This window comes from Bactrocera oleae, chromosome 3 (assembly GCF_042242935.1).
Source record: "Bactrocera oleae isolate idBacOlea1 chromosome 3, idBacOlea1, whole genome shotgun sequence".
In the NCBI taxonomy this organism is placed as follows: domain Eukaryota; kingdom Metazoa; phylum Arthropoda; class Insecta; order Diptera; family Tephritidae; genus Bactrocera; species Bactrocera oleae.
Window position 1 is genome coordinate 28,707,807 of NC_091537.1, and position 27,929 is coordinate 28,735,735.

The window sequence follows — 27,929 nt, forward strand, 5'->3', positions numbered from 1 at the left end:
TATTGGCCATAAAGTTCAACGCTTTAATCTGTCTTCCCTTCCCACACAAAGCAAATTATGCAATTATATACACTTATAGACGCTTCAAAACTTCTACTCTATATGTGCAAGGACGAGTACGGAAGCAAGTTTACTATGCCAAAAGTGAATGGAAAACATTATTGAGGAGTGAAAAAATCTACTCTCAGTTAGTGGTTGGTTCACCTATTTTGTAGAATATTTTGTTTGCGGTCTAATAACGCCGTTGGAGTTTTTGCTTGAATTTGTGTTGCATTTTTATGTTGTACACATTTGTGTTTATGAAATGTAGTTGTGGAGAATGTGAAGAAAAGTTTAATTTTAACGGAGTTTAAATAGTCATTACATAAAGGTATATGTACATATCATAGTTAGAATTGAGTGGAAAAAAATTGTCTCCAAAGTTTAGAAAGTGGACATGTGTCGGCGAAATATCAATTCGTGGCAACTGCCCGAACGATTTGAACCAAATATAGTATGAAACATAATATTCTAGACATAGATTAAAAATGAGTCAAATCTTCCTGAAACCATCTTACAATAGTTAATAAAAACTATAGAAATTAATCAATGGTCAATAATACTATAGAAATTAAAAAATCTTCCGAGATGCTTACAGTCTCAGCTATCTGTTTTTGATTGTTGGTAAAAATAGTAAATGTCTTAATAGAATTCTATGAGCAAAATAGGTTCATCCCTTCTTCTAGTTAACATACATACATATATACATTATACTCGTTTCCACCCTTATGGCGGACTTTATACTTTAGGTATCGATTAGTTGGTGATGTATCAATTTTAATAGATCTGGGTGTTACACGTACCATTAGATTAAATAGATAAAATTTATCTGAGCCTTTCCTATCCTGCATATACTTATATAACTAATTATTTTGGCCTGCTGATTACTCTATATCGTGTTCTTTCTCTAAAAGTTAGTCAACACAGGTGCTATCGAATGGTTTATTTGTATATGACGGATACAGCGTTGTTCGAACTTTTCAATACCTTTTTTTGATACAATTGGTATTCTGGTTAAAAATATGCCACGGCAACTACCTCTTAATTATCACACAGTTTTTTTACAGCGGACACTTTCTTAAGATTTAAGTGCGGAAAAAGTCCACAGCTCTTCAAATCGCAAAATTCAAGCCCAACTTATTTCATATTGCAATTGTTTTTATTGGTATTTTGCCGGTTTATTGTTTTGATTGCGAGTTCGCTTTGCACAGCGCTTTCCCATACAACACGTTTTATTGATAACTTTAGAGTGTGAGTTATCTCGGGCGAATCTCATATTCCCATACAAAACCTTGATTTTGGTCGATCAATTTGCATGGCAGCAATAGTGGTCCGATATGGGCGGCTCAGACAAATGATCACCTCTTAGGAAGGGAACGACGTGTGCAAAATTTCAGACCGATATCTCTAAAGCACACTTCGTAACATACTTAATACACCCTATTCAGGGTTTTAAAACCCAATTCTTTTCACACCACAGAAAGTCAGATTTTTGGTTTCAGTAATCAGACTATTTGGCATTTAAAAAACAATAATTTACCCTCAAGATTGAAGATCATAATGAGTCCACTGATAATGAATCTTCTTTGAATAATATCTGAATATCTGAATTGGCATTTTTTACTCCGATAATCGTATCCACGCCTAATGAAACATTATCATTACTGTTATACTTCATCATAGTCCATTCGAAGACTTTTCAATGTGCTGCAGATAATTTTCATTATTTGCTAAATTTTAAAATTGAATACTAAACTCTTCATTTCAATCAAAAGGGTAATACTGCTGGATTCTAAAAGTTTTATCACCATTAATTATTAATTTTGCACCAACAGTTAGGAGCAAGTTACATGTAATTTACCAAAAACAACTCGCTGACTTACCTAACGCTACTTTGCGGCTGCGACTGACGACTTTTGTTTCAAATAATTTTTGCTTTTGCATATTTTATGGTACGGCTTCTGCCTCCTGTATTGCCAATAGAGAACTTCACTCTTTCGGTGAGTAGCTTGTCTACGTATGAAAATAAAAAGCGGTTTAATATCCTTGAGGCCAATCATAAAAAGAAATACGTTGCCATATTTATTCACAAATATGGACGAGCAACCTTTGCTGGGTATATGTAAAATTCATTGTTTTGCTATTTCCATATTTTTCTAAGATATAAAGCAAAAACTTTTTGTAAGTCAAAAAACGTTGTTTCTATATTTTAGGTATTTGTCCGTCTGATTTGCATATTTGTCCAATTTTCATAAGGTACATAATAATAAAAGTAAAGGAAAGTGGTTTTGCTTCTTAATGCAATGCGGCCTAGAAATGGTGGATATGTCCCCCCAGCTCTGTCTTTGGCTTCTTCATAAATTTCTAGTCCTTTCTTCGATTGATTTTGCATTTCTAATGTAAATAACCTAAAGCTACGAATATATATGCATGATGTACTTAAAAATGAACCTTTCACTCAACCGCCTGTCACTTATATATGAAAATGCGAGAACGTTCATTTATTATGGAAATGTTATGATTCGTGGAATTTACATGCCTCTGAGTATACTCTGCATTCCATGCTTTCAGGCGTAAAATTTGGCCTGGGTGAAAAGTGTAATTTAACTTTTTATGAAAATTCGAGAAAAGTTTCTTAGAATGTAATACATTTTTATGCTAATATATACCTAATTTATAGGAAAGAAATAAATTTCAATATGATTTTAAGTAAATATATACTCGTTGTGCATACGTGTAAAACTTTTCATTCACAAATAATATACCATAACCTTGTAGCATTAGAAAATAAATGTAAATTTGTTTTAACTGAAGTTATGTCAAAGATTTGCATTTCAGCAAAGAGACAAAAGTACTTAACTATATTACGTTATATAAAGCTCTCGACATAACTAGTACCCGGTTCTTCATTGGAAAACAAGATCAACTCTTCATGGAATACTTCAACATTTGAGATTAGTCTTCATTTAGGCAATCTGTAGCTACCACAATTCGTATATTTATTGACTTCTGACCAATAACAACAACCGCTTAAAGCAGTTCAATATCGCCACATAACGTTCCTGCACCATATAAAAGGACAAACATGATGACATACATATTGAAAACATAGTAGTAGTCTTGTTCAGCGAAATAGTACTTTACTTATTAATTTAGTACCCAATATAAAGCATCCCTTCTTGGACAGACAGTGTTTACGCTAGTCTGTTGTTCACGTTGACAAGTAAGGGCTTTTTATTGTGATACTTTCCCTTCCAATATTTGACACATAGTCGTAGGTTTTATCATCATAGTTCGATTCCAACTTACAATAATTTGTAAGTTTATACGTTAACTTCTTGTGAATGAAGCAGTTTAGACTCAAAGTAAATTCAAATATTGTTAGGTTCAACTGCTCAAAAGAAAGAAAAAAGAAAAAGCAGGTGAATGAGTCTTCCTTAACTTTTCACCACTAAGACTTAACATTGCAGCCGATATTTATACCCTGAACAGGGTATATAAAATTTGCCACAAAGTTTGTAACACCCTGAAGGAAACGTCGAAGACCCTCTAAAGTGTATATCTATATCTCTGTATGTATATATAAAAATTGTTCCCTTAGTTTTAAGATACATTTAGCCATGTCCGTTTGTCTGTCTGTTTAGTATGTATATATGCGAATTAGTTTCTTTCTTTTTTAAATTATCGATCTAAAATTTTGAACACGGTTTTTTGTCCCCAAGATGCTACTTATTTGTTGGAACCGCTGATATCGGACCACTAAAGCGTATAGCTATAGCTTCAATAGAAATCTTTTTCATTTAGCATGGACTATTGAATAAGACAACGGTGCAATCTATGAAAAAAATTTTCAGAACAAGCCTTTATAGGATATACCTGCTGTACCAGAAATATTTTGTATTAGTGAAGGGTATTAAAACTTCGGTGCAATCGAAGTTAAAGTTTTTTTTCACAGAAATTTTCTAAAAATTTATATTTCATAAAAAAAAATATTATAACATAATATCATTTAAAAAAAAAATATTTACATTAAATTTATTTGTCAAGATACCCAAAAGTATATATTCTTAGTATATATTTTTAATTTTCATTTTATTGATAGTTTTTTATTCTTATCAGATTCGATAAAACTTAAAGTCTGGAGTGCAATAATTTATTTCATATTGCTATTGATTTTTTTTGAATATTTGAAATTTTGTAAATGCATTCTAACTCGGTTTGCAATCGATCTTAAAACCAGAAGATAACGTATTTATACATAGCTATATCATTTCAGCAAAACTGTTACGATCACATATAATAGATATTAAACGGTTACAGTTACTTTAGTTTTATCGAAAGATGGGATTTTCGCAAACTCTATTCTATGCAGAAAATAGTCATTATTTTGATCTGACGTGATCTCAGAATTATAGAATTACCCGGAAAAGTAAAATAAATTGTAAAAACAAAAACATTAGCTACATCTAAATACTTAATATTTAATGACTTTATGGTATATTAAATTGCAGTGACACCCAACCATGGTCCAAAAGTCACCGGCGGTCGACTCAGCTACCAAATAGGAGACGTTATTCGCATGAACTGCACCTCAGGACCATCCAAACCAGTCTGTCATCTCAGCTGGTTCATCAATGGTGAACCGGCAAATCGTTCGTATCTCAAACAATATGAAAAGTATGTGGTCGGTCGCGAGGGACTTGAAATGGCGCGACTAGGCTTGGAATTTCGTGTTAAGGGTATCCATTTTCAAGATGGCGAAATAAAAATGAAAGTGCGTATAAAAAACTATAAAAATACAAATCTCAAAATTTTCAAAAAATCTTTTTGAATATTTATGTTTATTTTTATGTTAGTGCGTGGCCAAAATCTCCTCGCTGTACTGGCAAAGCAATGAGGCAAGTGTGCAAAGTGATCGACAGCATCGTGCACCAGCGCTGGAATCACGTGAAACAATTGCTGCCAAATCGCGTGCACATGGTAACCTCGGTGGCGAGTCACTAACTCTAAACCTCTTATAAACTTAATATAACTATTTTGCATATTCAAACTAACGTTCTGACTATTGCAGGTTCCTCCTCGGCAAAGCCACATTCTCAGACCACATTACAGCAATTACATCTGGTAACACTACTGAGCTTATTAACGGCATTTAGTACTTCAAGCTACAGCATAGCTTTAAGATAACTAATTTAAATTAATTTCGTACTACACTAAGTAGATGACAGCAACACCTGTAAAGAAATAACAGCGTTGTCTTTAATAAAAACGGTAAAAATATATTAAAAAGGACACATATCCTATGCCAAATTAAAAATCCTGCATTTAGTTGTTAGACTTATAATTATGCATAAACTAAACAAGAAATGAAAATCTTATTTGTAAATAAACAGAAACTGAAACTTAAAAAAAATTCATATATAATTAATTTAGTAATTAGTTTATGAATAGAAAATTATTTAACTAATTTTGCAAAACTAATGAAAATATTTGTTAAAGACAGATTTACGATATTTGTATACAAAAGAGAGTGTATACATTTTTTCTCATAAAAAGATTTGGTAACTTATATGTAAGTACAATATTTATACTCAAATGAGGTTACGCACAGACCTTTACTAACATAAACAGGCAGTATTGAGAAGCATGAACAATTTGAAATCAAATAAAAAACTAAAAAAAAAAACATAATTCTACAACTTAAGTCCAATTGATAGATCTAAATCGTTAATAGCAAAATAATTCAAAATATGTACGAAAAAAGAGTGTACCATAAAATTATTTATGTATGTGTGTGTAAATTCAGCAAAACTGCAAAAGAAATGAAATGCTGGAAACACTCTCAACGCACTCAAATCGCGGAACAATAGAATACATGTTTTTCAAAGACTCCAGTCTAATTCGCCCAATTGTTCAGTTTATAAACTTTTAAATTTTAGTAAACCAAAGGTATAGCTCAATTATTTAATACTTAAGCTTGATAAAAATAAGCGTTAGTAAAAGAGCAGTTCGTTTCCGAAAAGTAATGAAGCAGTTTCGAAATATATATCTATCCTAATCGTTTAACTTATTTAAATGAGCTTTATTTTATATTTGAGCGGAGAAAGTCTTCTAATTTTTGTATTACCAATATCAAACAGAAATTCAGAACTAACTGAAAGAGATTAATCGTTTGATATCTAACCCACATACTACTCCGATTTTATTCAACTGCTATATCTGAGAACATTTGCTGAAACACTTAAGATGAGAGTGTGCCCATTCTGAATAATGAAAACCATTCAACTAGACACTCTAACACATTGATAAGTTTAACAGGAAACCTGTAAAACATAACTAAACTTGAGGCCAGCCTTTTGACTCTTGGAAATCTAGAAGAATTATAATGCAAGGCGAACTATTCCAAAATAATTTTATTGAGATATTTTTAGACCATTCTCTGATATACTATATTACCAAATAAAACGATTTTCACTTATTTATGAAGTTAGTTGTACACTTGTACAATAGACATACAAGTATATACGCCATTTTCATATATTTTTGTTACCGAACTGAGTGAAAAATCTTATCAAGTTATGATGATATATGTATATAGTATAAATCCTAGTAAGTTAGGATTAGATAGACTTCACAAATTTAGTTTACATTGTAATTAAAACAAATAATATTTTTGCGCCATATTGCCGGATATTAAGACTATAGAGCAATTCTAATCTAACATATATAAATATAACTGTTAACGATTTATGTATTAAAAAAAAGAATGAGAATAAGCAGAAAAAGAGTTAGGATTGAGCGTAATATAGTAATAACAGCTGTATTCGATTCGTCATTTCTCTGCTCGCTTCTGGCCTGTTTTCAAACAAATTACATGTAAAAGCAACAGCAAAGTTATCGAAATTAATTTGAGAAAGTGTGTAGATAGCTCATAAGGTATATTAATACATAATAATATATATGTATCTCCCAAACATTTAAGCTATAACACCCAAATTTGCACAGGATAAATCATTTTGACCTTTCTTACGACAGTGTGAAAATAGGTGAAACCGGGTGATAACCCCGGCCACTTCCAATAGATCGGTTTTGTTAAAAACTACTAAAAGTGCAATACATCAATAACTCAATGCGTCAAAGATATTAAGTTTCACACTCAAAATGGTACAAGAGAGCTCTATAGGAGCAGATTTCAAAAATGGACGATGGTCGTGGTACCGCCAACATTTAGGTGAAATCACATATTCCCGAACCTCCCAATTTCAACCGAATTCGGTAAAAACACAACCCTGACTTTTCTATGCTACAGTGTGAAAATGGGCGAAATCGGACTACAACCACGCCCCCTTCCCATATAAACCAATTTTAAATTTCATCTGATGTTCTCACTTTTGAGTATACAAATCAATATGAATACATCGGGATAAAACTTTACAAAAATAATGCCTCTAAGGTACCCCAATTCACGTCTAAAAACTGTAAAATTCGGACCAAAACTGTTCAAGCCCCACATACCAAATATGTTTACCCCAGAGTCAATGGCTGTCTTTTTGCCGAAACTATCTGTCAATCTGTGAGATATATTATTGATATTCGGGGAGAACGCTTTTTTGATAATTATATACCCTTGTATCAAAAATGGGTTGAATCGGGTCAAAAGTCCTTTAGCCCCCATATACCCAATGTGAGATTTTGGGGCTGTCCATAAATTACGTCATCGATTTTTTCAGATTTTAGACCAACCCCCCCCCCTCCCTATAATCATCCTAGCGTCATTTCTTAAAGACACCGTCTTTACCGACTTTGACTTTACCGTCATCCGCAGACCAACCCCCCCCTAATTTAGAATGACGTAATATATGGACGGCCCCTTTCGAACTCCGAGTTGGCCCATATGTGAGAATAACATTGAGCGAGCGTGTTTTTCTAATAACAATGTATTTTTGCATGAGGAAACTTGCCTTAACCCCAGTAGAGCTGATATTTAGAATCGTCCGGCTGATATTATTTCACACATATATATATTAGTGATGGTATGTGAGGTACCTTAGTGAAACTTAGAAAGCATCTTATTCTGTTAATTATATAATATGTGGTATTGCTAAAATTAGATAAAATTAGGTCAATACTCCTCTTATTTTCCATATACCCAATAAAAGATGTTTAAACTTTTCGTTGCCTTTATAGAGTATATATCAGTAAACATGTAAGATATTTTCGCAAAATTAACTGAGCGTACAAGGGTTGCCTTTTATATCTCGGGATTAGAGGACAGCAACAAATATTAAACATCAGAAATCGCTTTTTTTCAAAATATTCTTTATTAAGATCAATACACTTTTGCGTGCGTTTAAATAAATTGTCGAAACACTTTTGCTCTGATTGAGGTGTCTCTATAACATGTGTTTTTCAGGTGACGAAAAACATTTATTTTTACGTAGAAATAACTCGATGCCAAGTCAAGACTATACGGTGGAAGACTCATCAAATCGATGTTTTGAGTACTTAACAATGCAGTTGTTTCAGTCGATGTGTGAGAGCTTATCTCTCGACCAATCGACATGTCCCTATTTTTGACCGATTGACGAATTGTGTGCGACCCAACGTGTACAAGTTTTTTTACAGTAAAATGTTCATGCAATATTGATTGTATGCTGGTATCATTAATGCCTATAGTTGTCTCAATCTCACGATAGGTCCCATCACGATCTTGCAGTATCAATGCACAGCATCAATAGCTTCCGGAGTAAACTGATTTTGTACGACCTTCACGAAATTCACCTTAACGTGATCTACGACCCTGATTGAACTCACCATACAATCGATAAACGCCCCTAAAAGTCCTCGATCGAGTTTCATCGCCATAAATTGAATTAGGTTTATCACTGTTGCTGAGTTAATCCACGTCGAAAGTTGCAAAAACTAATCGAGCGAAAATGTTCGCGATTCCTTTTTTTGGCCTTGATTAATATTTTAAGTTACTGTAAACAAAACAAATAGCGTTCACATGTCAAAACGTTTTGAGTATGTATAACATCAAAAATATAAAATTTTACTATAAAGTTGTGAGTTGCCAGATTATAACACTAGGGTTAATAAAACTAGAAAGATAAAAGGCAATCTAGGTACAATATAATATTGGATATACTATAATTTAATACCGAAATTATGTGAAATTGGTCTACGAATTACCGCATTTCCCGTATATTACTTATAATGATTTCCGTTATTTTAACAAACCATAAACCGAATAGGTCGGTTAGTGTTTGAGACATATATTTTTAATTTGCTTGAAAATATGTTTACGAGGATAGCTAAGAAATGTTAAAAATTAGTCCAATCAGCCCAAAGCCATTTTTGCCCTATATACCATATGTACAGCGAGTTTCGACTTTTTACACAAAAAAAGTTTCCAATGACAGAACTTGATTTTGGTCGGTCAGTTTGTATGCCAGCTATATGCTATAGTGGCCCGATATCGGTGGTTGTGACAAATGAGTAGCTTTTGGTGAGAAAAGGACTAAAGCAAAATTTCTGATCGATATCTCAAAACCTGAGAGACTAGTTCGCGTATATGCAGACAGAAAAACGGACGAAAAGACGGACAGATAGACGGACATGTCTAAATCGACTAAGCTCGTCACGCTGAGAATTTATATACCCTATAAAATGGTTTCCTACGTTTCCTTTTGGGTGTTTCGAAATGTGTAGCAAACATAATATAGCCCAAAAAAGATATAGTACAGATTCAAAAGCGCTAAGTTTGGCTTTGTATTTATGAGTTTGCTTCTCAATGAAATATTGACGCTTTTTCAAGCGAATTACTGGCTTTAAACTAAATATATATGTATAAACAAGACGTCATAAATACAGGAAGAAATACTTTGGCTACTTGGTTTTATTAAGTTAAGTCAATCATGAAAAAATTTCGTTTTATGACAGGGCTATGATTTAATATATGCATATTTTTTATTTGATTTTTAACCCTTTGACTGTTTTATCAGGTATATATACTTTCACCTAATAGGCAGACTACCTTGTGCTCTTTTAAGATATACACATTGGTACATTAAAATTAATATTCTCTGGAGTTGTAATGGTAATTTCAATTTTCTAAAATGACTACTCTAATTATTTCATTAGAAAATATACTATAAACTCAAGATCTATATTGACTCGGAAAACAAAACTTGGTAAATAATTTTAAATATAGCTTTAAGGCTACTTTAATGAAATATCAGCATAGATCTTATATCAAATTCTACTTGTTTACTTTGTTGTAGTTCTTGTATCTAAATATTTTGATATGAAAAATACGGCCAGCGATGGCGTGTTCCACCAATAAACAGAATGAAAGTTAAGATAATACGTCACTTTGAATCAACAGAGGAAGAAATGAGATTGTAGTCACTTAATTTAGCAAAAATTAGCGGCTTACATTTGTGCAAAATTTTTTCCAGCAGGTCGCTGAACTTTGCGAAAGGGCGGCTCTGCTAATACTTTCCAGTTACTTAAATAATTGGCTACGCGTGTTGTACATACTTTAGCTATTTATGTATGTATAAAACATACATATGTATATCAATACGAGTAGTCAGCTGTATTCAAAAATGTACCATGAAATGTTCGTACTTTTGGGTCACGCAACCTTTTTCGCTCGAGTTCAAATGAAATTGAAAGCAACCAATGACTCACAAGCGAATTACAGTTTTATGTATAAATATTAACTTTTACATATTACTCATACAAGCCAGTAAAAAATAAAACACAATTACATGAGTCACGTGCATTGCATATGGGCAATTTTTGAGTTCAAAAGACATTTTCATTTGGAAACAAGAACAATTGAGCCATATTTCCTTGCAGATATTCGTATGTAGTTCACATATTGCATGCAACAGCAAAAACTTTCGTTTCGATCTTGGCATCCGTTGTTCCTTTTATTGTTGCTATCGAAAAAATTTGCATAAATCGCCAACGAAATACGCGGGTCATACGTCGGTGTGAGAAAGCGGCATGTTGTGCACCTATTTGCAGCTAATTTGCATACAAAGCGTGGCTCAAGCTGCACGAACTGCTGCAAAATTGAAAACGCAATATGCAACATGCAATGTGCCAAGTAGGGTAGTCTGGATACGAGTGAATCAGAATTGCTTGTAAACGGAATAATATCGCGTATAAAGTTACTTTAAGATGTGGATTTCTACTTTCAAAAAGTTTATTGACGAAAATTATCTTGAAAGAAATGCCAGCTATAATATCCCAAAAATTAAAAGAAATATATATTCGGACATAAAAAGGACAAGTGGTCAACAAAAAAACAGCGGACATAAATATTTTATTTACCTGTATAATTCTTCCCTTGAGTTGAAGGCTCCATATGTTCCAAGCTTAGATATCCAAGATTGAGATATCCAAATATGCAGAAAATGGCCCCAAAACAGAGAATTTCCTTATTATGTTTAAATATTAAAAGAAGAGTTTACAATTAGTTCCCAATAATTTAGCGGCCGTCCAACCTTTTAAAAGCACCTTCAAAAAAATATCATAGTTTTCATCACATAACTAACATACTGCAATCGTCTTTGAAAGATTCCTTTTTTCCGTGTACATTGATTGAGTTGATAAACCACTATCCACACCGACCCTGTGGATTGGCTTGTGACGGATAACTGTATGGACATGATATATTTTAAGCTTAGGTATTACTTCGAAATGTGGATTAAGGTTTTTACTTGAAGTGCTTCGAGCATTTGTAAATTTACTGAAAATTTCGGATTTTACAAAACATTCATTTCAACACTTTCGTTTTCATTCTACAATGGGGCTATAGAAGTTAGTGGGGCTCTCCTTTGTGGAAAACTTATTAATTTTACCGATAATTTTTTTTAATTTTCTGATTTTCTCATTATATTTTTACTGTTTCTGTGTACATAAAACAAGTAATCCGTACACATTACTATAGTTCTGTTTTATGAACCAATTGTAAAAATTTTCTTGTAAGATGTTGTGCTCCGGTATAAAACAACAATTCAAGTTTCGCACGTGCATTTACCACATATTTTCATTCGATTGTATTGCTTTTTAATTTAATTTCTCTTAAGAGAGACCGTCCGATCGAGGTAACTTTTAATGCAGTTTGGCTGAGTTTATGCACAGTACGCAATAACTAAAGGGTCAACGAGATGTATGTTTATAGTACATCCATTGATACAAGAGATACAAACACATGTGTTAAAAGAGATGAATGTTTTAAAATAGATACATATGTAAATCTGACAATTCCGTAACTGGTCAAAACTTTTAGCATGACATACGTTTAGATATTTAAGTAAAAAAATGCATGAAAATGTATGTAAGCGATGTGCTTTGGGGTTATGTACACTCAAACTTATCAAAATGCATATGTGTATGTACGCCATAAGAGATAGAGTTCGAGATATGTCATGTACAACATGATGGCAAGTAACAAATAAGTCAATATTTCATGATATACAGAGAAATGAAAATAAAAGTGTGTTAACTAATTTATATTAAAGTTTAGTTTGGCAGTTTAGGAAAATATTTTGCTTTCACACAAACACAAGCACACATATATCATTTTACACATACATCCTCGAGCGCGTAAATTTGTAACACAAAATATTAAAAAAGCTATGTGTAAATATTTTTTACTCAGATTTGTTTATATACTTGTATACTTGATTATTAGACAAAAAAAATTTATTAAAATAAAATCTGTATTTCAAAAACTATGAAAATTCTTTTAATTAAACTACAAGGGATGTGGGACACTTTCAAATACTTGTGAATGGTTAGGCATGGCACAAATTTTCGAAATTTTTACAGCAAACGTCATAGAGACGAAGTTTCATTAATTCCATAGACAAAAATAAATTAATCATGACCAAGACGGTCTATAGCTACATTTGATGAAAAACATATGCTAGTGACATTTTTTTAATAGACGTCTTCCGCAACAATATAAATCGACCTTGTTTATTTAGGAAGCCGCCATTTATATCAAAATTTTGACTAGTACTTCAATCATTATTTCCTTATTATATATACTATTATAATAATAATAAATTTTTGGTTTTTGGATTTCGGATATTTCTAATTAGAAAAATCTTGCTCGCCGCCAGGTATCTTTTTTCGAAAGTCCTCCTTGAGACCGGGTACGAAAACAAGGGTATCCAAATTTTTTTTAAATTAATCGCCGATTATTGAAGTGCATGGAATTCTGTAAACGAAAATTTGTTATTTAGTTTTTAAATATATATTCTACCTATATTTAAAAGAGGTATATATTGCATAATTTTTATTCGTTGTTGAGTTATCAAATTTCCGTTAAATTTGAATAACCTCCATTCATATAATATCGCATAAAGTGGTGACATGTATTGGCAAAGATAATTCAAATAAGTTGCACAGATTATATAAGGTTTGTTTACATAACGGTTGTTTGTACCATCTAAAACTATTGAGATGGGTATAGTGTTATATACCATATATACAAATGATCAGGGTTACGAAAACAGTTAACTTGAGTAAAAGATCAGGTATCTTGACGAAACTTGGTACAACCTACTTCCACGCCCATAAACCGTCAATAAATGAAAACATATGAAGTGTTATAACTAAGTACTAAATTAAGATACAAATCTTGGTACATATAATCGTAGTAGTAAGAGGCACTTGTAGGCTAAAGACCTTTTTTAAGTGGGCGTAACCCCGCCGTATTAATAGTTAAACCACTAAAGTTAACTCAACCAAGCGTGCTAATATAAATATTTTTGAACTTCCAGTTTACTACATACCGCATCTATGCAAGAAATCTAAATGAAATTCCGAAACAATCTCTTTATAATAATAAAGTATCTTATGGCCTATGATTGTAAATAATGAATGCAATACTTTCTACTATTAGAAAATCCCATATATTACTATACCGTGCGCGAGTATAAATAAAATAAATTATAAATTGGTTACATCCGACCTTAGACCTTTCTTATTTGTTCATTTTTGAATTGCCAAACTTAAGTCCTCCGTAAAGCGCCGATCATTCCTTCCTTCCTCGTTATGCCGAAGCAATTAAGCTGCTTCGATTGATTTTTTACCCGCCATGCGAAAAAATATTCGTTAGTAAGATTGAATGTACTAGGTACTAGCTCTCAATTCAGAATATTTAAAACTTTGATATTTGTAGCAATTGGGATTTCATAAGAATTGGGAGGTTACAAGCGGTGCAACTCCGCACCGTAAGAACTCATACCAACTCGTCTTATCCTCAAATTTGATCGCCCGGATAAGCGTACGTCGCAGAGCTTGGGCAAGTGGATACAGGTTTATTCGGTCTGCGGTCAACCACTTATCGTCTGAAACAGCTGCATTTTTGAGTACATCGATTTGACGAGTCATTCACCGTATAGTCTTGAATTGGCACCGAATGACTTCTTTTTATTCTAGTACGTAAAAAATAAGCTAAGAGGTCAACGTTTTTCAACACCTGAAGAGGCGGTTGATGCGTTCAGAACGCTTGTTTTGAAGAGAGTGGCACAAGTGCTTCGACAATTGGTTCAAAAACATGCAGAATTGTATAGATCTTCGTGGAAAATATTTTGAAGAACAAATTCTCTTATCCCAAAATATAAAATGAATCCCTGGTTTATATATAGGCAGTCGGTAATAAATTAGGTCACTTCAATATGGTACCTAGACATAAAAAAATAATACTCAGACCAGCCAAAGCACCGATATACCGCAATTTTGATAATTACAGGCTGCCTCTTAATGTCCTCTGAGGAAGACTCACAAGCACAAACAACACATGCGAGGCCTGTACGAGATACTTTGAAAAAAAATATCCTTGACATCAACGACTCATTATTTAACAGACCAAAGTTCAGACGCGATCAACTGCAGACAGGCACGAAACGTCATTCGTATCGGACCTATCAACACCTTCATTGACTTCCTTTCAGTGAATGACATAGGTGCAGTCAAGCCACCATAGTAGAACAAGAGCTCGAGTTACGTCGCGAAACCTTAGTGACTTTTGCACTCCTTCGTTTTGGATAAACTCCTACTTATGCAAAATAAACTCTAATGTACTGAATTTAAGTCCTGTGTGACTTGTACTTGGATACCTTGAAATAACATAAATATCTTTTAACACAACCGCGTTTATGTTGCACCTGTTATATATAATGGATAAATTCTTTTCGATATATAATACATTTAGTCGATATTTTATTAAAATATCTCAGATATGTGTCAACCGATATATCCCGCGTGTAAACAAATGCAAAAACAAAGGTCCTCATAACATATATATTATAAGGAGCGTGTGTGGTCTAATTTGGACCATTTTTAGATCAAAGTTGGCACATGACAAAGAACCTATTTCTTCAAGATATATATATCCATGTACACTTCATTTATTTATTATAAATTGAAGAAAGGTTGTGGGATTCAAAATGATGAAGGAGAAAATTAAGCCGAATATGTAAGCACCAACAGGTCGAACAAACGTCACGTTATCAATTTGGCTAATCATTCAGTTCAATTTGAACAGTGTAACTCTTTAGCTACCTTCATTGTTTTTAGGCTTATCAAGCAACGATTTAGTGAATAAAATCGTTGTACTCTTGTAAAAGAAGATGCGCGAATAATAATTATATGTCCTTATGTCATTGTATACAACAATAATATTTCGCAACGAATTACTATTTCCGCCACCATTAAAAGCGCAGCTGTCACCATTCGTTTTCTTTACGAGAATAAGTTACCAGGATGTTTTAAGCGTATCAGTTAGCTCATTTGCCGGATATCCTTTTAGTTTTTCTCCAATTGTTTGTTTATATCATATTTTTTCTGCGCTGTTGTTCTCCTTCGTTACGCAGTCGCACGCTTCCGCCCGTGCGACTAATTTGAATTCCATTCGCCAGGAAGCTGTTGCAATGTGCGTTAGTCTTTAATTTCGCATTAAATACATTGCAAGCTCGAAATACAGATACAAATATATTTGCAAGTACATAAATGCAAATAAACGAGGTAGAAAGCGGATAAAAATGCAGGGAGTGAGGCGAGAAGAGAAACGCAACTCTAAAATTGCCTGATTACAACTAAAGCAAGAGTGGGTGAGTACATAGAACCCATTCTCCAACAACACTTTTGTAAAAGAAATCGAAAAATTTGCTTAATGCTGAAAAGCTCAAAAGGAAGACGCAACAGTAGCAACATATTTTCAATGTACTTCGTACCGACCCTACTAGCTGAAGCATTTCTATTTACGGGTACTACTTATGTAGCGAACGCGTTCATTCTCTCTGGTGCGAATTGTCTACATGCTGGAGCGGAAATAGAGAAATTGTAGTAGCCAGCAGCACACATTCCCTGGACAAATGCGCATTGCAAATTGAGACAACAACGACTTTTTAATGCTTTTTCGTCGTCTTTAAATTGCCGGTGACATTTTGAGGCTGTGACTGTTATTGGATTAGGGAAATTGCTCTGAAGCGGACAGCATTCACTCGACTTTTGGACTTTTGTGTTGCTCATGCCATTGTCAATGTGTTGCTTTCTTGTTGTTGTTTTTGTTGCTTTTCCTGTTGGCATCAGGACTTTTGGCATTGGTGCGTGAAATTATTTAGAAAATGTCAACTTTACTTTTCACTTGCATTAGTGTTCCTTCTTCTTTATTCTGTCACTTCCTTCTTTAATTGAGTAATTGTATTTGTTTGAGCGACTTGGAATTGCGTGTTGGTAAATTAGTTAAAGGTCAAATGTATGTACAGTGTGTATGTATACTTAAGTGATTAATTTCAACAAAAAACTGTATGCTAAGTTAGTTACCCAATTTGAAAAGACCGCCATTCGGTTGTGTTTCCAGATGGACTTAAAATAGAATAATGTTAATATCGCTACCAATTTTAGTAGTTTAAAATTGTGTACCTATAATTCATTCTAAAACCTAATATACATATTTATCCAAAAAAGAGCCATGCGATTTGATCCGAAGATTTTGACAATGTCTGATAGATTCTTTTGGAAGAAGCTTTTCTTCGGTTTCACAATATACATGAAAACTTCGGAATTTCCAACTGAGGAATTCATTGTTTTATCAGTCTAGACTAGTCAGATTAAAATGAGATTGAAACCGATCCCAAGGGGTGGATTTTTTAATCGGTTAAAAACTTCAAGTAAAATTTTAACAATTTTCAAAAAAATAATATAATATTGAATGCTTACAATTATTTATCTACACATATACATAAACTTTAAGTGTTTCCGTACTTGTGCGTTTGTCACTAAGTAACGGGAGACTTTTTGTTTTAAATGTGGTCGGCGATGATGACAAGGAATGCCAATCGCAACCTTTGAAAGGGATATCAGTCTGATTCAATTCAATTTGTGGGGCATCTTCAAAATAGAGCATACAAAATCTAAGATGAGGAGGATAGCTTTCTTTCTATATCGCCAAAGTATTACAGAATCTTGATGTTCTGCCTTTGCAGATAGGACAGACCCAAAATTTCTTCAAGACCAGTGATATTCGAGAGTATTCATGTCGCTGAGCCGGGCGGGGTATTGACTAACGAATGAATATGAACAATAATATTCAAGAACAGAATATCGAAATCTAATGTTATCAAATTAATTCGCATTGTTTGTCTAAGGTGCGTGTTAACAGTTTCGTTAATTGGTTCAATACGATCGTAAAATTTTTTTTAGTTTCATGTGGCACAGAGGGAAGAGGTTCATAAATAATCTTGTTCCACCAACTATTTCTGAAAGTTAACTGGTTAAGTTGAATGAATGTCTGAAATAAATAAAGTTTTGCCATCTTGCAACATGTTGCTGCAGAGAGAGAGTTTTGTTCACCTAACATTCGTTTGTATCATCTTCATCCATAAATAGATATAGAGTTATATTATATATCTATAAGAATTATCAGAATGACAAACGTGTTGAATTCCAATTAACTGTCTGTCCGTCCGTCCATACACGAAAGAGTTAACTTGAGTAAACATTGAGATATTTTGATGAAAAATGGAGAGAAACTTTACACAAATAGGGCCTTAAGATATTAAATTTAACGTCTCGAACCGTCAAATTCGGAAAAAACTTATCCCCACATACCGAATATATTTACCTGAGTGCCTATGGCTGAATTTTTCGCAAAAATAGCGGTCATTCTCTAAGATATAACAATGAAACTGAGTAAACTTCTTTTCCCCGTAATAATGTTTTGTAGCTATAAAAATGGGTAAAATCGAGAAATTGGTTCCCATAGCCCCATATTCTTAATATAGGGATTTTCAAAATTCCGGATTACTTTATACCATATATATCGGTCAATATGTGAGGTATCTTGTTGAGGCTCAAAACACATCTTTTGATGCTAACAGTATATCTCAAGCCAAAAATGGGTAAAATCTGGTCAATACTTCACTAAGCCCACACATAAATAATACAAATATTTTTGAACTCTCGGTTGATTTTATTGCCATATTGTCTTTATACCATATAGATTGGTCAATCTGTAAGTTATCTTTTTAATCTAATGATATCTCATAATCCCAAAATTGGCAATAGTGAAACTCAGAGAGCATTATTTATATAATGATATGTCGTAATGACAAAATTGGATAAAATCGGATAACTTCACCTGTACGCCCCATGTACCCAATAGAAGAATTTCAAACTGCCGGTTGGCATTACACCATATATATCGGTCAATATATTATATAAGATATATTAGGAACAATAAGAGAACGTATAACACTGGAGAAAACTTAATTTACTGCCCATTATGTGAAATTAACGCAACAAATTTCCCAGCTCCTATATATTTCAAGTATATACAAATTTGGTTGTTAGTTTAGCAGACTCTATACCGAATAATTTCCTACAAAATCTATAAAGCCAGATATTTTTTCAAGTAGTTGGAAGCGATATATGAATATATCTGATAATAAAAAAATGTAGAAAACTGTAAGGCGAGGACATTCCCGGTACAATTAAGGACTCATACTTGGAAAAATTTTCTTAGAGGTGCCTTTCAACCTATTTTTCACAGCACTAAGAGAAAAAAACATTAGGTTTTTGACCCACCATACGAGGGTTGCTATATATATTTCTGCCCTAATAATGAAAATACGAATATTTATCAACGAAAATGTTTTTTTTTTTTTTGCTTTTTTGTGCTGTTTTGTTTCGGGCTCATACGCATAGATCCATGATTCGTCACCTGTGACGATCTTATAAACGTCTTTTGACGCACCGAGATCGTATTTTTTCAGCATTTCTTTACACCAATCCACACGAGCCTTTTTTTGGGCGATTGTCAAATTGTGCGGGATCCAACGAGAACAAACCTTTTTTACGGCCAGGTGTTCATGCAATATCGAATGTATGCTGGTGGGAGAAATGCATAGGCATGCCTCTATCTGAAGGTATGTTACATTACGGTCTTGCATTATCAGTTTACGTACGGCATCGATGTTTTCTGGCACAACGGCTGTTTTTGGACGACCTTCACGGAATTCGTCTTTGAGCGAACGTCGATTAAATTCGTTGTACCAGTTTTTCACAGTGCTATAGGATGGTGCTTCATAACCATACAAAGATTTTAGTTCATCGATGCACTCTTGTCGAAAGTTGTGAAAAATGATCGCACGAAAATGTTCACGAGTTAATTCCATTTTTTGGCCGAGATGAATTTTTTAATTCCCTGTAAATAAAACAATTCACGATTAAATGACAAAACGTTCTGAGTGATGTTATGCTAAAAAATGTCAAACTTTCCAATGGAAATGTCAGATTTCACCTGGGAACACTTAGTGTTGCCTAGGCCAGCCAGCTATATAGCAGCCCTCGTACTATCCATATACTTAAAGTTCCTCTGGTAGAGAGATTAGTTGTTACAAAAAATCGGTGCAAAGATGTTTAAACGCCCTCCGAACAGGTGTACGACTCATCTTATTATTTGATATAGACTCGGGCGTTTACGGTTACAATTTATTTTATATACTCTTTCGGCATGTATATGTGATTTTACCCCTCTGCCATAGAATACATACATATACAATATTTTATATATATATTTACCGAAATTATTATTCAATGTACGAGATATATAATTGAAATTTAAAGATAACCCTTTCCTGATAATATTATGTCTGTATGTCAAAAAAACATTGAATCGGATCAATATTTCTCTTTGTCCCCATATACCTAATAGAAAAATGTTCGACCGTCCTGCAGACTTTGTACATATATCGGTAAATATGTAAATTATTTTATTAAAATTTAGTGAAAGTGTTTTTCTAACAATATTGTATATTTGTGCTTAAAGTGGATAATATCGAATGAAAACTTACCTTAGTCACCATATAACTAATATCAGAATCATTCGTCTGACTTTACTCCTCATATATTGGTGGTGGTATTTGAGGTACATACCTTAATGAAAGTCAGAGAGCATCTGTTTCTGTTAATAATATGTTGTATTTCCAAAAATAGATAAAATGGGGTTAGTATTACTCCTATCTCCCATATACCTAATAAACGACTTTCAAACTTCTGGTTGGCCTTATACCGTATATATCGATCAATATGTAAGATATCTTAGCAAAATTAACTGAACTTATAATATTTGATATACTATAGTTTTAAGCCGAAAATATGTGAATTTAGTCTACGAATTACCCCAACTCTCAAATAATACATACCTTGATTTTCTTTTTCTAACAAACCTTATGCCGAGCATTTGTTCAATGCGTGAAAATATGCTCTCAAGTATACCTCAATGTAAAAATTAACTCAATCAGCCCATTCCTTTCTATATCCCCAATATAGCCTGTATAATAATTTCCCACTTTCCACCTGACAAAATGTGTCATACTTTATTAAAATAAAATAAACAAGTTTTCTAAACAATTGTGTGGGAATATAAGTGAAATTGAAATTTAGCTTGTTCAGTTGAGTTTATATCCCATATGTCTCAAGTGAAGTTGACTTTAATATAATTTTAGCTGACGCAAAGTAAAATATATAGTAAGAAAACTAAGTGAATCTGGGGCCTATAATATAAATAATATAAAATAATAAATTGTATTGTAATCCATTTACGATTTCATCGAACAATTAATGTTGAATTGTTCCTCAACATATTTTAATACAAAGTTTTCCTAACACCTGAAAGTATTTTCCCTGCTTTGATCTTTGCAAGTTTCAAGAGTATAAAATGTTCTTTACACCCGAACTTAGCCCTTCCTTACTTGATTTTTCTTATTTTTGCTAAATGTTATTCAGAACCATCTTCTGTTTTCATTTTTTACTTTCGCAAAACCACTTTTTCATAAGTCACAGTGAATATAAATTTAACTGCTCTTTAGCAGTCAAAAATCGAAAAGCGCTTCATGTTCATGTTTCCCTTCAACTGCATTCATCTCGCTCCATCTGCAATATTTACTTTGGCGTCAGTTGTGAAAAGTCTTCAGTTGCATTCAGTTCATTAAATATGCTGCGGTTGCCGAGTTTATCTTTTCAATATTTAATAAGCTTAAATATTGTCGATAGATGCAACATGTCATTAAAATTATATTTACCCAACGTTTGCCAGTCACGGTTTGCCCTCACAAATATGTGCGTTAATACATATGTATGTACTATATGTGTGTAAGCCGTTGGTCATGTGTAAGTGTACATATGTTTTTTATTTCAAACATATATAGGTATATATATACATATATGCCTTTATTTCAACGAGTGATACATAAGTTTAAATATCGAGGCATTCAATCCCGAAATAAGTTGGAAAGTTCAAGACTTTCAATATGGGAAAAATTTCACACTGAGTACATAACTGGTATTACAAATGACCTCCAAATTATTTACCTATCTTATGAGAACCTCTATCTGAAATAAATTCGGCGATTTGTCATTGCTTACCAAAGGAAGACCCTCACTCCTATTTATAAATGCAGTATCACTAGTTAGTTCAAAATATTGACATCGCTGAGGTAGTTTTGCACTACCACGAACCCAATCAAGGAACGAGTAATAGCCATTCCGAAACCCAACTTTAAGGTAGCCGAGTTACTTTCGGCTTTTCGACAAAATTATCCTATTTGGAAGCTGTTTTTTCGCATTTCCTCTTAAAGTGTCCTAATATACCAAATTTTTTAAATTATCAATTTTCGATAAAGTGAATTTCCACAAAGTTAAAAGAGTTATAGTTTATCGAACTAACGAAAAAACAACCATGAAACTATTGTATAATATTATCAATATTTTTTTTTCAAGTAAACTGTAAAATCATGCCAATCCCGAGTTAGAGATCCCGACCGGATAAAATTAGGTCTCCAAAACCAAATCCGGTACAAAAATATAAGGAAAGTAAATTTATCTGCATGTGCTGGATTTTATATTAAAATTTTTATGTTAAAACACCGCATTAAACATCGGCGCACAGATATTGCAGGAAAATGATGATTATCTCATTTGAGGGTGACATAAGCACAAACATATACGCCGTCCAGAAAGTTGAACCATAAAAAATTAAAAAATACAATAAGTCATTATCGGCTTTCTACTAAATTATGGAGAAGAAGATGCATGTGGAGAGAGAATTTCTTTCAAGCGATTAGTTGATCATACTTCGCCGTTGCTGAATTTTTGGAGTTAATGTATTTTTCAATGATATCAAATAGTAAGGAAAACCTTTTTTCTTCATTTGCTATCGAAAATTAAACTGATAACATGGTGTCATTAAATTCGGATACACAGAAATCATTATATGATAATGTAAGATTCATTTAAACTACGAAATAATGTTGAGTTAAGGGAAATATCCTCACTCAATTAATGCGTACATGAGATGTAGCTGAAATTCTCGAATAAGGTATGTGATATAGTTGTCAGATACCAAAACACTCTGTACTAAACAATATAGTTTACCCACGTGCAACCAACCTTAGTTCCTAGCATTCCATATACCAAGCAGGCTGCAAAGGTTGTACACTTTCTTTGATAGGGAACTGGTATAATAACTTTATAAAGCTACACTTATAATAAGTTGTCGGAAAATTTATTGGAGAGTTCGACATATTGAGTTAACCGAATTTGTAATATTGGAAAAACAAAACTTTTAAAAAGTCTGTCATTGAAATGCTGTTGAAAGCAGGTGGATTTTTGATTAGTGTTATTTGAGCTCCGCAACCAGACTTCACTAAAATAAAAAGGCTGATGGACGGAAAAGAGGTATTTTATGACCTTCACGTCTAAGTATAACAATGTGTCTCTCATGTAAGTTAGTTGACAATTCTCTGAGATATTAGAAATTGCTATCTAACTTACATCCTTAACCTTAAAGTTCTTTATGGAGCTATGCAAAAATGAAATGAAGCAAAGAATGCAATTTTCAGAAGGAACACAATGTTCACAAATGAGCAAAGTGTTGTTTTGATGGCACATTTATCTATTTTTAAGTGATACAAGATTATAGGTAACAAGTAAGGAAGTTCTAAGTTCGGGTGTAATCGAAAATTTTATACTCTCGCAACTTGCAAATTGTTGGCAAAATTGTATATGAAAGGAAGTATTGATCCGATTCAACCTATTTTTGACAAAAAGACATACTATTTTCGAGAGTTTCATTTATTTATTTTATTATATGAATTTAAATTATATATCCTACACAGAACGGTTTTAGTTTGATTTAGACAATTCTTGGTCACAAGTTGACTTACTTCAAACGCATTATTTACACAAAAGTTTACCCCGATATAATCATTGTTGCTTGATTTGCATAGGGAAGAATAAGCAGATAGAATTTAAAATGGTGTTATATGGGAAATAGGCGAGGTTATAAACCGATTTCACCCATTTTCGCACTATAATATAAAAATATGAGAAGAATGTTATGTACCGAATTTAGTTGAAATCGGTTGAACCGATCCCAAGATATGGGTTTTCACCTAAAAGTGGGGGTGCCATGCCCACTGCCTAATTTCGAACGCGGTTCCTATAAAGTCATCTCATACCATCCCAGAGATAAAATTAATGTCTTCGACGTGTTTCGTACTTGATTTATCGCGCTTTTAGTAGTTTATTACAGTACCGTTATATGTGGAGTTTGCGGGGTTGTTACCGATTTCACCAATTTTCGCACTGTCGATAGAGGTACTAAAAATTTGCTGTCAGTGAATTTTGTTATTGTAGCCTTAGGGGTTTAGGAGATATGCACATTAAACCTATTAGGGAGCAGGACCACGTCCACTTTTAAACAAAAATTTAACCTGCAGATGCCCCTCCCTAATAATATCCTGTATACCAGGTATTATCTTATTGTGGAGCGTAGTTATGGCAATTTATTTGTTTTTGATTAATGGCGTTTTATGGTCGTGGGAGTGATCCGATTACGCCCTTTTGCAATACCAACCGTGTTACGGTACCAGGAAACATGTGTACCAAGTTTAATAAAGATATCTAAATTTTACTCAAGTTACATCTTGCACAGACGTACGGACGGACGGACATACAGTAACCCGGATTTCAACTCGTCTCTTCATCCTGATCATTTATATATACATCCCCTATATCTAATTCGATTAGTTTTAGGTAATCCAAACAACCGTTAGGTGAACAAAACTATTATACTCTGTAGCAACAGGTTGCGAGAGTATAAAAATGGCGCTGCTATTCGACAGAACACTTTTGCTATATTTAGATATGTTATTTTGTTAAATTTTATTTCATTAGCGTGTAATGGTTCTCTAAATTTTGTTTACTATTCGAAGGCAAGTGATTATTCGAAGAATTATGAATATTTTGTAGGCTGATAAAATACCATCAACAACATATTCCATATAGGTATTACATATCTTTTAAAATGTAAATTGGGTATTTTTAGCACACTACGTGGTAAAATGTTAAACCCTGCTTAATTTTATTGGTAAGGCTGCTTAATTGAATTCATTTGAATGTAATTGAAAATTAGTGAATTAATTTAACAAAGACGTGCCAAAATCTGCATTGCCATGAATTTGATGAGTCTATTTCGCGGTTCGCCTTGACACAATCAACTCCATTGTGTTGTATGCTGACATCAGTGCAAATCCCATAAATTCCCAAGCAGCTATGAGAACCACTTCGGCAGAGCTGCATGTACGCTAACGAGGACCGAGGATAATCGTAAATATATACTCGGATACATATTTATGTACATTATACTCCGACATATACATGCATATGTAGTTTTGTACCCTTGCTGTGATGAAACGTGACCCAGCTGCACTATTATCAAATCTACACTACTGCAATTCAGACAACAAAAATAAACTTAGTGGGGATATGCAGTTACAGGTTTGTCGGCTATATCATCGAGATGCATATGGTGAGGCTCAGTTCAGTTAAGTATTTGCGACATGTCAACAGTCTGATGAACAATTTATTTCGAATTATGTTAAACGATTTTCGACTTTTTCCAATGACAGCCCACATCTCAGCAAAGATGATATTGGGAAACTTAATAAATAACAATTAAGGAAGGGCTAAGTTTGAGTGTAACCGAACATTTTATACTCTTCCAACTTGCAAGGATCAAAGCAGGGACAATAATTTCACGTGCTAGGAAAACTTTATATTAAAAATATTGCGAAACGCTTCAATTCATTTTTCGACGAAATCGTAAATGGATTTTTCGCGAGCTGTGTACATTCAATTATCAATATTTTGTTTTTGTTATAATCGGATACCTATGTTTATTATGTGCTTGCATTAGGAGCTAATTTCGATTAGTAGTTTCTTTTTGACAACATAAAAGGTTAGTTACATTTTTGTGTGCTCTTTGATTTTTGACTTTTGAAAGAAATGGATCAAAGAATATGTATTAAAGTTTGTCAAAAAAATGGAATAAAGTGCTCCAAGGCAATTGAAATGTTGACTGTGGCATTCGGTGAATCCACTTTGTCTCAAAATAGTATTGATAAGTGGTACAAGCGCTTTACAGAAGGCCAAGAACGGTTTGCTCAAACGGGTCATAACTGGGGACGAAATTTCCTTCCTATTCCCAAAACTGAAGAAACCAATGAAAGGAAAGCCACAATTGATGAGGTCAAGTCAGAATCGAAAATGACCATACCGAAAAGTGCATTTCAGAAGTGAAGTTCGAGGATTGGAAAAAGCGTTGGCACAAGTGTATTATATGCGAGGGGGATTACTTTGAAGCGGACAAAATAGGTATTGATGAATAAATAATTACTTTTCAAAAAATTTAAATTTCACCTCTTCGTTTGAACACACCTTGTACGTTATTTTAGGAAAATATTTTTTTTAGGAAATACTTTTAAAAATTACTAACACTACTAGCTAACTATTATAACCTCTTAAGGTCATATCAGCGAAGAGTCTCTAGGCCTGCTAAGGGACAGTTCCGAGAACACACAATGAAGCATACACTGGGTAGTGAAGTGGTAGCAGAGGCCCCCCCTGTAGACATAGATTTAAGCAAGGTGATATAGGTGAAGAGGCTAAAAGAAATACACATCTGGAGCAAACTAAACCCATGAAAAATGACAGTTTCTCAGCATGCGTATTCTTCAGATTTTAAAAATTCTAAAGGGCTGAATCTACTTCCGGTCCCCATAACTGCCTTCTTTGCAAAAATGACAATTTCTCAGCATGCGTATTCTTAAGATTTTCAAAATCCTAAAGGGCTGAATCTACTTCCGGTCTCCATAACTGCCTTCTCTTCCAGAAATGAGTGGAAAAGAAGGAAGTGGACAAGAAGGCAGGGATAAGCATCTATACGGATGGTTCCAAACTAGATAACCGAGTGGGCGGCGGTGTCTTCTCAGCTAAACTAGATGCGAAAATCGCCTTTCGGCTTCTAGACAACTGCAGTGGCTTCCAAGCAGAGGTCACAATAATTAAGAAAGCTTTCTTGTACTGACAAGGAGTGTGATCACAACAATACATATATATATATATACAGACCGTCTGCTTTAAAATCTGAAATCTACTAGGATTTCATCTAAGACAGTGTAAGTATGCCTTGATCTCTTAGCGGATCTGATATCATATTTCACGATAAACCTGCAATGGGTCCCAGGACATAGTGATATCCCCAGGAACTGTGTAGCAGACTAGCAAGAACAGACACTACCATATAACTAGATTCCGGTAAAGAGGGCATATATATGCCTCTGGCTACTTGAAGATATTTAATCGATAGCTATCTACAGTATATCGAAAATAGTTCATAATTTTACTACTAATTACTTCAATCAAAAATAAACAAAGATTAATCTCTCAACGAAATGGAGTGTACATACATTTCGGCTAGTCTGTCTTTAGCGAATACAAAGAAACTGACTTCTTTAATGATTTTCTTTAATTTTGTCGTAATGAACCTTATGCCATTGAAAAGTCATGGTCCCTGGAGACAACTGTTTTATTTATTTAATTCATTGACGTACACATTAGCCCTTCCTTACTTGTTATCAAAACAAACGTTAGGTGCACAAAACTATTATGATCTGTAGAAACAGCTGTTGTTTTTTTTATGTTGCAGTTAATTAGTGAGTTTTAAAACGTCAAAATCAAATAGACCAACATTTTTTCATTCTAAGTAATAAATTTCTAAGTACCAAGCCCTATATACCATACACCAAAAATAGCTAGCCTTTATAGAACATTAAACTAAAATCATACAAAAATATAAAGGTACAAAAAAATCAATTAAAATTGAAACAAGAAAAAACGTTAACTTCGACTGCACCGATGCTACAATACCCTTCACAGGTAAATTTTTTATAGCATAACGGACTATGAAAAGATCTTTTAATTTCGATCAGTCAGTGTATATTGCGGCTATATAC

General features: G+C 33.4%; 1 protein-coding gene across 2 annotated transcripts in view; it reads left to right on the top strand.

Moving 5' to 3' along the window:
* Positions 1 to 12,747, top strand: part of beat-IIIa (beaten path IIIa) — a 76,303-nt gene extending 63,556 nt beyond the window's left edge. For both annotated transcript variants that reach the window (XM_036375436.2, XM_014238654.3), the window contains exons 5-7: positions 4,551 to 4,813; positions 4,896 to 5,019; positions 5,111 to 12,747. In XM_036375436.2, coding sequence (XP_036231329.1) covers positions 4,551 to 4,813; positions 4,896 to 5,019; positions 5,111 to 5,226 — 503 coding nt within the window. In that variant the 3' untranslated portion in view covers positions 5,227 to 12,747. The remainder of the gene's footprint in view (positions 1 to 4,550; positions 4,814 to 4,895; positions 5,020 to 5,110) is intronic.
* Positions 12,748 to 27,929: the final 15,182 nt, after the last annotated feature.